Below are 11,854 nucleotides of genomic sequence, written 5' to 3' on the forward strand. Positions count from 1 at the left end.
CTGGCAGTTTCACAAACACTTGAGAAAAACTTTCTACTGTAGAGCCCAAACCAGTGCCTCTCCCTGAGCTACATTCTTAGCACACTTTCCTCTTGGTATCTCTTGACTGTGAATGCAGGCAGGCTCCTGCTGCAGGATGTGCTCTTATCTCTGTATTACAGGTCATGAAGTGACATGAGCAAAGGTTGAGTGCAAACCAGAGATATTAAGACAAGGTTATCTGTGTAGGCAGTCTCTGAAACAGGGCAGCGACAGTCCAGGCATATGCTGGGATTGTCAGCCAGAAACATACCAGAGAGGCACATGCGTCCAAATGTTGTTTCCTCCCACTCTCTTTCCTCTGGAGTGAATTCATAAAGAGAATCCTTTCCAGTGCTGCCAGCTCTGTCCAGGATGCTTGCGGTCAAAATAGGTGGCTCTGAGCTGACTCTATTAATGGAGGGAGACCCAGATACACTTCTTGCCTGAGCTGGGACTTAGTTAGGCTGCTATAATTAACGACTGTGGCTCCCCTAAGAAAGATTCCAGCTGCTTTGCTCAGCAGCCTGCTCCATCAATTTTGCTCTCACATACCTGACTCACACCAAAACCCATTGCTGTGAGGAAAAGAAAGAAGATGCATAAATCAAATGCATATGGGGAAACAGGAGCAGGAGCAGAGGGGATAAAGACTCCAAAGAAAGCAATACTAATCAGCAGAGTGGGGCTGATTCTCAGGTTCCCCTGTGTCAGAGAAGCTTGCAGGGTCACATGCAGCAAACCTGGCAGACCTCAGCACAAGGCAAGAAGCATAAGCCACATCCTCAACTTGTCTTAAGGTGAACGGTTACCACTGCTGAACTATTTCATTTGGAATACTTCATTTCCTTCCTCAGAGGAGGCTCAGTGGAAATCTGCCCCAGAGCTGTCTGCTCTGGGCAGAAGGGTCAAGTGGAGCATCACGCTCCACGTGTCAGCCACGCTGTATCCTTTCCCATTTTCTCTCCCTAGACCATTCTCCCTTTCTGCTGGTTCAGAAAGCCTACGGTTTCACACAGGTCACTCATCTGCTTGTTCTCCTGCCCCTGTTGTTCCCATAGCTGCTCACTCAGGCTGGATACTCTCTGAGCTGCTTGGGGTTGTTCACCCTTCTCCCACATCAGGTCTGTTTTCTCTTTCCTCTCCCATCATGTTGGCGTTCTCTTTGATTTGCAGACACGATTTTCTCCCATGTAATTCAGCTCTACCCTGTGAATTGGCTTTCCACTGATACATTTTTGCTTTGCTCAAAGAGGATTAAGTAACTTCTTTCACCACAGCAGTCCTATTTCTGTCTTATACCTGTTATCTGGGAACCTAGGGCAGCAGCAGCAGGAACAGTGTTTTATTAGTGGGCTGAGGGATCTGCCACACAGCCCTACTGTTCCCCACAAAGCTTATGCAGGTGTTTGCAGGTAGAGTTCTGCTAACAATAGCACCTTCCCATTATTTCTACCAAAGCCAGCTACTGCATTCTCTTTTCCAAATGCTATTAGCTCTTCCCTGCCCCTCAGTGAAAAGTTTCTATATTTAACACATCTACCAAGTCTGAAGTTTCTACAGGTGTGTATGGGTAAGCAGAGAGCAGGGGAAGCCTGCACCAAGGGCTGCTGGGACACACTGGCCAGGGCATGGACACCCTCACCCAGACACAGCATAGGATGCTGGCAAGGAGAACCAAGCCCTTGTGTCAAAACAGAGGCTGCATGGCCCCCTGTCACAGCCTGCTCAGCTTTGTCGCGTGTAATCAGCGCTGTGGCAGACTGCAGCAAGGGGAACAGTTGTGCTGGAGGAGCTCTGCCTTGCCTGCTCTGAGGACCACCTCTGCCTACATGCTAACTCCCAAATGAACAGAGCGTATCATCCTCTGCTTTAGCATATGTGAAAGACCAGTGGGGCAAATACAGGAGAGCTCCGCTACATCCTGCACATGGATGACTCAATCACACCAGGCTAGAACAGGGCAAGACACAAGCTTTTTCTCTCAGTAACCAAGATTAGACTGTGAATAAGAGGAATTAGCTAAAGGTCAAGCCAGCTAGAACAAAAATAATGAACACAGGCTTAAGGAACAGCTGTGTGCAATTTCTCAAAGTACAGCAAATTATCTTTCTTTGACTCAGTAGCAGGGGGAGGCAGAGCAGTTCTGGCCGAGGGACTGCAAGCCCCATCGTCCAGCAAGAGCTCACCTTCTCTGCACACCAAGTCCCACACAAAGCTGTAAGCATTGCCTTTGATCCCAGTTGACAGTCACAACCTCCCAGAGCAGTCTGTGTTGTCATTGCAAGAAGGTCCCTTGCTCCTCAGGTCAAGGTGATGCACCCTAGGCCTCCGGGCCCAGCAGACAAAGGCTTCTCCTCAGAGTCTTTGACCTTGTAATTAACACCTGGCCTGTCCGACTGGGAGAAGCTGGAACACGCCGACCTTTGGAACCTTTGGAAAGTTCAATTAACTTCAAGGGCCTTTTCTGGGAGCGTTGGTTGAGGAAACAAAGAGCTCTGAAAAGTGCTGGAGCATTGTCATCAAATCGTTCTGAACAACCCTATTTTTAGCGTGGTGAGAAGGAGAGAAGGGAGATGACGAGGGTAGGCTGGAGCCCCAGCACATGGGATGGTGGCAGCAGCAGGGCCTCTCTTAGCAGCCCCATGCCTGACCAAGGAGGGAAGGGGCTATAGTGGTGGTGATAACACACTTTTTAATTTTATTTATTTATTTTTAAGAGATGAAGCTTCATTTTCATCACCCCACCCCCATGGTCAGAAAATGAGACCCACAGATAGAGCTGGAGATAATGGCAGGTTGCCATGGAAATGTGCATTTAGTCTCACTGTTTCCATGGCAACTGAAAGACATACCATTCTGTTCCTCTGAAGGATGCCAAAGGTAAATGAGCACTGATTAAAACAGGGGCACAAACTTGGGCTCTAATCAACCACAAAGACTAGGGCCATAAACTCTTATTGCTCTAGCAGGAAATATTAAGAGCTTCAGCAGTGATGGGAAGGCCAGAGGCAGGGAGCCCTGCACACAAACTGCTCCCTGCAGAGCCAGGAATCACAGCCCTGCTGCATTGGCCCAGCTCAATGCCATACCCTGCTTCAGCTCCTCACTATGGTCTTTCTGTCTGTAGTGGGATGCTAAAACCACCCCAAATCCATGGTCTGCCAGGCTGTTTCCTGTCTGGATATCTGCACAAATCAAAGCCAGTAACAGTTTAATCCTGGAAGTCAAGCAGAGCAAGCATACTTCTCAGAATCCAGCAAGAGCCAAACCACATCATTAATCCTATGTGCCTAGCCCCTAATGGTGCTTGATTGAAAGATTCATCCTTCTCTAAAACAAAACAAAACAAACAACAGCAATAAAAAGATTACTCAAATGGAAGCTGTGTCTCCTTGAATCCTGGTTCTTCTTCCACTCTGGCTGACATTCGGATCAAACAAGACATTATGCAAAGTTATCCCTTTCTCTATTGCCAATCTATCAAGGAGCTCTGGCCTGTTCCAGAGAACAGTGGATGTCCTGAGAGCCCCTGCTGGTGTGCATGGAAGAACAGGCAGAGAATGAGGCATCAGAATGCTGTGTATCCTATCACACACAGCTAATGAACCCAACTGCTGCGTTTCCAAATGTAAGCAGCATGCAGTATAGTCCTCAAGCACATGATATAACAACACATCCTGGGAATACAGAGAGCTTGCCCTGAATTTAGAGAACTCCTCTGGCCAATCCCAACTAAGGGTGTGAATAGGGGGTTTATACTACTCCAGTTTCTATTCCACACTGCCAGTGGATGTTCAGAATGCTTGCAAGGCTGAAGACAGTTGTGATACAAAAGTAGTTGCCTTCATAGCGTGGGACACAGACAAGAGAAGACTTCTGCTTTCCTGTCACTGCCGTTGAGTGAATCCTCCCCCAAGCACTGGATTCAGGCAAGCCCTAAGAAAGCAGGAAATTATACAACCGTGTCGGGGAAGCAGAAGCCCAATGGGGTGCCTCTGAGAGGGAACTGGCTCTTCTGCCCTAGCCATCTTCCTGACCTACCCAACAGGTCAGTACAGATATAGAATATTACAAAGAAGACCTGAATTCAGTTAAGTTTTACAGAAGAATATTTTGGGGTGTGAAAAGCACTTATTCTCTTAATACCGGCCCTTGGCTGATTGTCTAGGAGCCACCCAGCCCAAATGCTCTGTTTAGCAAGCAATACCAACAGCAAGCAGCCCACTCAAAGCAAGCACCGTATCACCACGCGTATCCCAACAGCACTGTTTCTCCACCTCTTTCTGGAAGACGTGCAAGTTGCCACAGTTAATAAGTGGCAGAAGCTACCAAGTTTTAAGAATGGACTTGGAATGCTGTTATTAGAACATGCTGGTTATCTACCAAGTCCCTGGAGAGCCAAAAAGCCCAGACCAAAGCAAGGATTTCTATGCCATCTTTCTCTATCCACCTGTCACTGATACTGATGATTGTGCCCTTTCCTTTGAAGTTTTATCTTAACATAGGTTTCCATAAATATCTTACTTGATCATTCCTTGTCAGGTGGGTGAACCGAGAGAATCCTTCATGTGGGAGCAGAGAAAAGATTTTCCACTGCAGCTTCTCATTTGCAATGAATTTGAATTTGCCAGCATCTTCAGCTCCATACTCCTGTCCTAATCTCACAGTTTCAGTACAAGAGCTGCAACATATTCCCACATTACAGACACCACACAGATGTGCCAAAGCAGTCCCTCACTCTCCAGGCAGAACTCTAATCCTCTGCATCCTTTACTTCATACCAGTGGTGAGATCTTCCCCCCCTAAGACTAGCCCATGTATAAACCTTAACATTTTTTTAAATTTATTTCTGCCAGAGCCAGAATCCAGCCTTTTTTGCCTATACAGGCAAAATTCACCAAGGTCACCTTAATTCCATTCTGCTAATATGACCCCCTTGCCAGCTTCCTAGACACAGAAGTTTCCAATTTATAATATATTGACATGGGTTTCTTTCAGATATACTTTTTTAAGACAGCATGGTTATAGAGATAACACAGCCTTTAGCATCCCTTTCATACTGGGTACAGTAAAACTAGTTGTTTTGGCCAGTAGATTTTAGCTGCTGACAGGAAGCAGGACTAGGAGGTCAAGAGCAATGCACTGTACAGATGAAACCTCTCCAGCTTTGAGCAATGTCTCTGACATAAAGACTACAAGTCTGGAGTTAAGTCAAAATCAGCTCTAGCCTGCCTCCAAAGAAACTTTTGTTCTTGCATAGGTCCTTCAGGGAGCACATTCAACCTTACTCAAGTTGCAAGTCTTGTCCAGAACAGCCAATCCTAAGGAGTAAGGGGTCCACCTAGTGCAGTTACAGTAGTACTACCAAAAGTGCAGACAGAGCAAGGCATGCATGCAAGCTTCCCCTGAGCCCAGCAACAGGCTGCTGGTGGCACTGGTACGAACACAAAATTTCATTTTTGGTTGGACTGGATAATCTTGGAGGTCTTTTCCAACCTTGGTGATTCTGTGATTCATCCTCCATATAGTCCCTGCAAAGAAGGAGGAAAGTTATCTGAAAGTGGTTGCACTCCATGCAGACAGCACTCGCTTGATTTACTTGAACAGTGGAGAGTGGGGGAAGTGGCACCTGGTTAGGTTCTGTAGACAGAGCCTGTACACTTTTTTACTAAGTACAGTAACCCAGGTGGAATATTTATAGGGGCTAAAGAAAGGTTTTCATTTACAAAACAAAACCAACCCTTGCTAGTTGCTGGTTTCCTCTTTTCCCTTCACTATTCCTGCATTTACATTTCCCATTGAAAAGTGCCAAAAGAGACTTGATCAAGGTCCAATAGTATGAAACAGATCAAGAGCTAGATTACACGCTTTCTACTTCAGAAAGCAATTTTTCATTGCTCTGCTATCCCACCTGAAAAAAAAATATATATCTAATGTATTCTACCTAAACATGCTTTTAGGTCTTCTACTTTTTGAAGGCATTTTTGGCAGACATTCAATTCAAGACCTAGGAGATTGAGGGATCCTGCAGGGATTTAGGCAGGTCTTTTCATCATATCCTTTGGCCCACTACAGTACTACATCCAGCTTGGTTTGATAGGGACATAAGCACGTTGACTTCAGGGAACAAATCAAAAGCACCAGACCAAAGGAACTGCTGCTCCAAGCCCACCCATATTCCTCACATGACAAAACTGCATAGTCTATGGATGAAGCTAACATTGTCTGGCTATAAACTAAGCACCAGAAATCAGCAGAAATAGTATATTGTATGTGCTGCTGACTAGCTTAGAAAGGAATTCTGTAAGCTTAACAACAAGAAGAATGCCTATGGCATTGAGTCCTCAAAACCTCATGGTTGGCGTTAAGCAGTTCCCCTGAAACCAAAGTCATGCAGTCCTCCCAGACTCACGTGAATGATTGAAGTCTTCAACAATTTGGTTTTGATCAGATAAAACACAAGAGAGGGAACAAAAATAGTTTTCTCTCTCTCCTTTCACCCAGAAGCACATGAATCACTGTGATTTAAAAGACATCTAGTGGCAGATAAAAAGATACAGAAAACTAGTCAAAATGATGTTATTTTGGAAACCTCTATTTTTCCCATTTTTTTGGAAATTGCAGAAAGGAGAGGAGTTATTTAATTCTTTCATAACACCAGACAGGATATATGGTGAGGCAAATTATTCTCAGTTAAGTAAAAATGACTTAAGGTCACTCATGCAATATGCCAGAACTTGTCTCCTTTGTTACCTAAACTTCCTTTCCTGTTAGAAAGAAAAGACAGTGGATTCACTACGAAACCTTAGAGATCGTATGACATAAAAAGCCAAGACATGTTTAGGAACAACCTAAAACAGCACTGGGGATGGAAGGCTGTGTATTTTATTTATATACATACACACACACCACTTTTTTTTTTTCCCCCCCAAAGCAAAACAAATAGCTATTAATTCTTGCTAACTCAGTCTTTGAGCTTCACTTACTTTGAACAAGTCAAATCTTTCATCCCAGGGACTGAGAGCAAAACTACTATGGGCTCCTGGAACTGAGCCTAGCCTGAAAAAGCTAAGTGTCTAGAAAAGCCCACAGAATGTTGAACAGCCAGCAACACTGGTAGGTATAAATCCAATTCAGATGAAAAAAAATTGGTAAACAGCCCTAACTGGAATGAACCCAGATTCCACCCACCAGAAATGCATGAGTAATACCAAACAACCTCAAATACATATATTATTTTTTTAGTAAGAACTCTCAATAAACACACACATATATACAGCCATCTCTTGTAGAGACAAGTGGTTCCATATTCTGGAGAAGGCAGGTGAGTCTGCACCACTGAGCAGGTGGTTCACAAAGCACCGAAGATGCTTCTGTTTGCGTGATTATGGCTACTTCATATTTCTGAGAGGAAGGCCAAAAAGTCTTGGAAACAGGCTCAGTTCAGACACATACAGCTGGTGTCATCTGTAACTGCTGTGTCACAGGGTTAGAAAGATGAGAAGGATCAACTGGGAAAAGATCAAACAAAACCCTCTGGAGACTGCCAGGAAACATCTGCAGACAGCAATCATCCATAAGAAGTCCAATCAGAATTTGACAGAAAAGGAAGTCCCACAGGAGCATCCTTTCTCTGCCTGAGGATTGCTCACCACCTGGAATGAGCTGCGAATCAGCTCCTGGCTGAAGTCTACCATGGAACCTTTCACAAAAGCCAGGCTGTCCACATCCACAACTACACGGGCACCACCTTGTTCAAACACCCTGCAGAAAAGCAGCATATTTAAACTAGTTAAATTAGTTGTTCTAGAGATACAACCAAGAAGTACAGCCCGAGCACTTTCCTCATCTCGCAGTCTTTGTACTTCCAAGATATCGTACCGCACACACACCCAACTTGCCCCCTTTGCACAGAACAGCCCCTCCATCCTTGCCTGTCATCAGGATTGATAACCGTGTCCAAAGAAAACTTGTACTGGAACCCAGAGCAACCACCTCCTTCCACCTGAAGCCGGAGAAACTCTGATCCTTCTGCAATCTCCAGCAGCCTCTACAAAACAGAAAAGATTAAAAAAACAAACAAACAAAAGCTCAAACCATGGTGAACGAACAGGCAAACGCTGCAACACTTCTGCCGTGCACTCGGGGCAGGCCGGACGTTTCGGGAAGCCCTCTCGGGGGCCTACCTTCACGCAGCTCTCGCTGAGGTAGACCTGTCCTTCGCTGGAGTCGCTCTCCGTCGGGCCCGGCTGGGAGGAGGACGATGCCCACCGCAGCGAGTGGCCCAGCGCGCAGACCGGGGCCGCCGGGGGGCCGAGCGGCTCTCGTCCTCTGCGCGATGGAGCAGAGCACCAACTGCTTCAGGGAGAAGGAGGGGAAGAAAGGACGAGCCTCAGCGGGGCCACGCCGAGCCCCCGGCCCCGCACCCGCCACCCCCTGTCACAGAGAGAGGCGCTGCCAAGTCGGTACCTGACCCGACCTCCCCGCGCTAGCCACCAACAGCGCCTCAGGGCCGCCATCTTGCCTCTCGCTCCCTCCTCAGCGCCCTGCCCCGCCCCGCCCCGCCCCGCCCGCCCATTGGCTGTCCGGAGCCGCCATTTCCGGCGCGATCCGCCATGGCATGTACCGAGGCGGAAGCGTTCGGTGGGGAGTGTTGCTAGGCGACGTGCGGGTGGGCCGGGTGAGCGGTGGCTCCCGGCGGGGTCTGGCTGTGTCCCTACGTGGGCTGCGGGCTGCCGTGCTCCCCGGCTGCGGGGGGAGCGGTGGCCCACGCGTAGGGAAGACGTTGACACGGCTGTGTCAGCCTGGTCCTAGGTTTGGGAACGTGCTGTGGCTGAAAGCACGAAACTTGTATTTGTCCTTGAAAGTGTTTGCTTTTGACAGCAGCAAAGCTCGTGAAAGAAAAATAACTTTGTAAATAATGCAGTGCTTTTCAACAGAGTGTGTTTGCAGTAGACTTAGCTGTGAGGGTTATTTGCACTGAGTCGTACCCTGAGACCCTGACAGGGATCAAGATGTCATTGCAGGGGAATTACGCAAACAGAAGAACAAACACAGGGCCTGCTCTGAAGGATTTCTTAGGATTTTTCCCGATACTGACTTTTCTGTTTTACTTTCTTTATCAGGGAGGAATCTCTGAGTCTCTAAGCTCAGCGCTCCCTGCAGAGGCCAGTTTTCCTTTGGATCGGGATTCATGACCCTGGTACTGCAAACACAGACATGCTCAGCTTTCTGCATGTGCTGCACTTCCACGCAGCCCCTCCCGCTCCTCACGTCTCTGTGAGAACAGGATCCAGCAGAATTGGGCAGATGTGCAGCCTTCATCCCCACAATGGGTGTGTAAGGCGCAGTTCTCAGACGCAGTCTCCATGGTTTCACCACAGAGCCTGCGTTAGCACCAGCGCTTGCAGTCTCCCAGGCCCCCTCTGCTCATATCTCCTGCCTCGCATTTCAGCGTGTGTAGGTGTTTAATGGCTCTTCAATTAACTCTTCACAGTCAAAGCGGGGAACTCATGCTTAATGAAAGGTTACGTGCATTTTGTTAAAGATGCTTTTCCTCTTCAAAAACTTGTATCAGGGCTTTGTGGAGGATGAATCTTCACTCACCTGACTGAGTCCTGAGCTTGGCTGCCAGCCTGAAGCTGAGCAGCTCTGCCTCATTTCTCTCTCTTAAACCTGATCATTTGACATGTAACAGTGGTCCGGCCTGTTGCTCAAAGATGTGTCTACAGTTAAAGGGTTGCTTATCATTTCCTTATGTGCTTCAGCTGGAGGAATTCCAGGCTGCAATCCTGTTCCCTCACCACCGGTCAGGTTTGTGGAGAGTCATACAGTGGCATGACAGAGGAAAACCAGTCATCCCAGTAGGAGGGGATCATTTAAAGTCAGCGCAGCTCGGGATTGCTGACTACTAGCTTTCTCACACATCTCAATCGGAACAAGGCAGTGCCTAGAACAGCTTGACCTCCTTGCAGCACAGTGGAGGCAGAGGAAGCGCTTAAATCCAAGATCAGATCTGCTTGACAAAGTTATTGTCCATTAAGCAGGGAGTAGGCAGCTCCATACAGAGATTTAACAACTGCAGGAAGCAAAAGTATTTTTTTTGGCATAGGCACAGAAATCAAGCATGTGGTGGAGTGCCTGCAGTAGTAAACATGTAGTTAATTTTATGTGTATAAATCCTAAAAGGCTCACTCCCACAATGAATGTGGCTGCCAGGCTGAGGGGGCAGCACTTTAAAGAAATGCAACCACATGCTTTTGCTTATGTATACCACTTTGCACATGTAAATAAAGACTGGTTTGAGCTGTTTAGTTTTTCTCACTCTTGGATTAACTGTAATAATGTTCACATAAAACTAGGAAAGTATCACAGGTGGGGTCCCAGAGGAGCTGGTGCTCATCCAGTTAGCTGCAAACAGCTGGATCCTCAGATTAGGTGTATTGGAACACTTGATGCTTTTAAACACATATGGGAGGTGTGTTTTGAGTTATTATCAGTGCACCTCTGCGTTTGGAGGAATGAATCAAGAGCTCCTGGGAGAAAAAGGGAGAAGGATGGTTCTACTTCTCTCACTGCACTGGCTTTTCTCTCTCTTGCAGGATTTATTGTGCTGAATCCTGGCATTTCATGGTCTCGTGTTGCATCTATATTCACTGTAAACTCCTTTTGGATATTTGATGTAGCCTGCTCCCTTAAAAAAAACACTTGTACTTTCTATATGCCCTCAGTTTTACCAGTGTTAGATGTCTGAAATGGAACAAGTATTTTCAAGGCATTTCTGGATGTTGTTGCTTTACTTTAGATTGAGAAAATGAGAGAGAGTTGGCCTCAATCAGAGTTAATTTAATCTGATTAATAATCCATTTCTCTGACGAGTGATTCATGTGCTGGGGACAAATGTTCGGAGTAGCCAGGTCATGTAAGGAAGGAGAGCAGCTGTTTCTTTGCACCTCTCTATTACCAGTGATCATTTTTTCTTTCTGCCAGCTATGTAGCCAGGGGGTGTTTTTGTCTCATCCAGGATTATAGTCTGTGTTTTCTCCCTTCTTAGGCTGTGGCTTTCTTGGTCTTGTGGTTCTTGATAACTTGATATAATCTCATTGTACTTTGTTTCCCCTCTCCTCATTCTGCACCCTTTATGTTTGGGGAGTTCCTTAAGCTCTCTTTAAGCCCGATGAGGTCTGTCTGCAAGCTGGGTTCTCTAAGTATTCTGCTTGCCTCTACAGCGTGTGTGTTTAAGGCATTTTATCCCTATCTCAGTGGAAAACTGAGCTCATTTGAGTGATTCAGAAACTGATGACAAGAAACCCTTGCCATGGCTGTTGAATGTCAGTGTCCCGTGGTGCATTCATTGTGAATCCTGGTGACCTACAGCTAAAGGCGCATGTACTGGCTGAGAGAGCAGGAGAAATTGATTAGTCCCTGCATGTGGATTTTCTCTAGAATACCATTTCTGTATTCAGTGCCACTACAGTGCCTGAAGGTCTGTGTGTTTACCAAGCTGCAAGCGCAGCGCTGTTACAGGAATTTACATTCATTGGGCATAGCTGCTCATCAAGCGGAACTTCAGATTTTTTCCTCGGGTAATTGAATTGGTGGGATAAGTAAGTGCAGAACGCAAGCACCAGTCTCGCAGGGATGAACGTATCTGTTCACTTTCTCAGTGAAATGGTGGCTCCAGGGTGACCCAGAGGCCCACGGATTGTACCAGCTGTCACAGGGGGCACGTCCCTGACAGCACGGTCTGCTAGCGGCTGTCTGCTTCTGCTGAACGCTGCCGCGGGGAATCTGAGCATCAGCGCCGTCGCCGCGAAACCGGCTGCCAGCCAGC

General features: G+C 46.8%; 1 protein-coding gene across 1 annotated transcript; it reads right to left on the reverse strand.

The window, feature by feature from the left end:
- Nucleotides 1–6,856: 6,856 nt before the first annotated feature.
- On the reverse strand, nt 6,857–8,575 carry ISCA2 (iron-sulfur cluster assembly 2). Its single transcript, XM_010711722.3, has 5 exons — nt 8,491–8,575; nt 8,208–8,379; nt 7,956–8,071; nt 7,674–7,785; nt 6,857–7,532 (listed from the first exon to the last, which is right to left on the reverse strand). Exons 1-5 carry the CDS (start codon nt 8,538–8,540, stop codon nt 7,503–7,505), a joined length of 480 nt encoding a protein of 159 aa, XP_010710024.1. The 5' UTR covers nt 8,541–8,575; the 3' UTR covers nt 6,857–7,502.
- Between the last annotated feature and the right edge of the window lie 3,279 nt (nt 8,576–11,854).

The sequence above is a fragment of the Meleagris gallopavo genome, chromosome 5, assembly GCF_000146605.3.
Source record: "Meleagris gallopavo isolate NT-WF06-2002-E0010 breed Aviagen turkey brand Nicholas breeding stock chromosome 5, Turkey_5.1, whole genome shotgun sequence".
Lineage (NCBI taxonomy): Eukaryota > Metazoa > Chordata > Aves > Galliformes > Phasianidae > Meleagris > Meleagris gallopavo.

Bases quoted from the DNA above. Each gene is read 5' to 3' on its own strand.
- ISCA2 (XM_010711722.3), bottom strand. From the start codon at position 8,540: ATGGCGGCCCTGAGGCGCTGTTGGTGGCTAGCGCGGGGAGGTCGGGTC. The intron at 8,380-8,490 runs GTACCGACTTGG...TTCTCCCTGAAG, and splicing joins GCGCGGGGAGGTCGGGTCAG to CAGTTGGTGCTCTGCTCCAT. The intron at 7,533-7,673 runs GTGAGCAATCCT...ATCTTTTCCCAG, and splicing joins TTCGCAGCTCATTCCAGGTG to TTGATCCTTCTCATCTTTCT.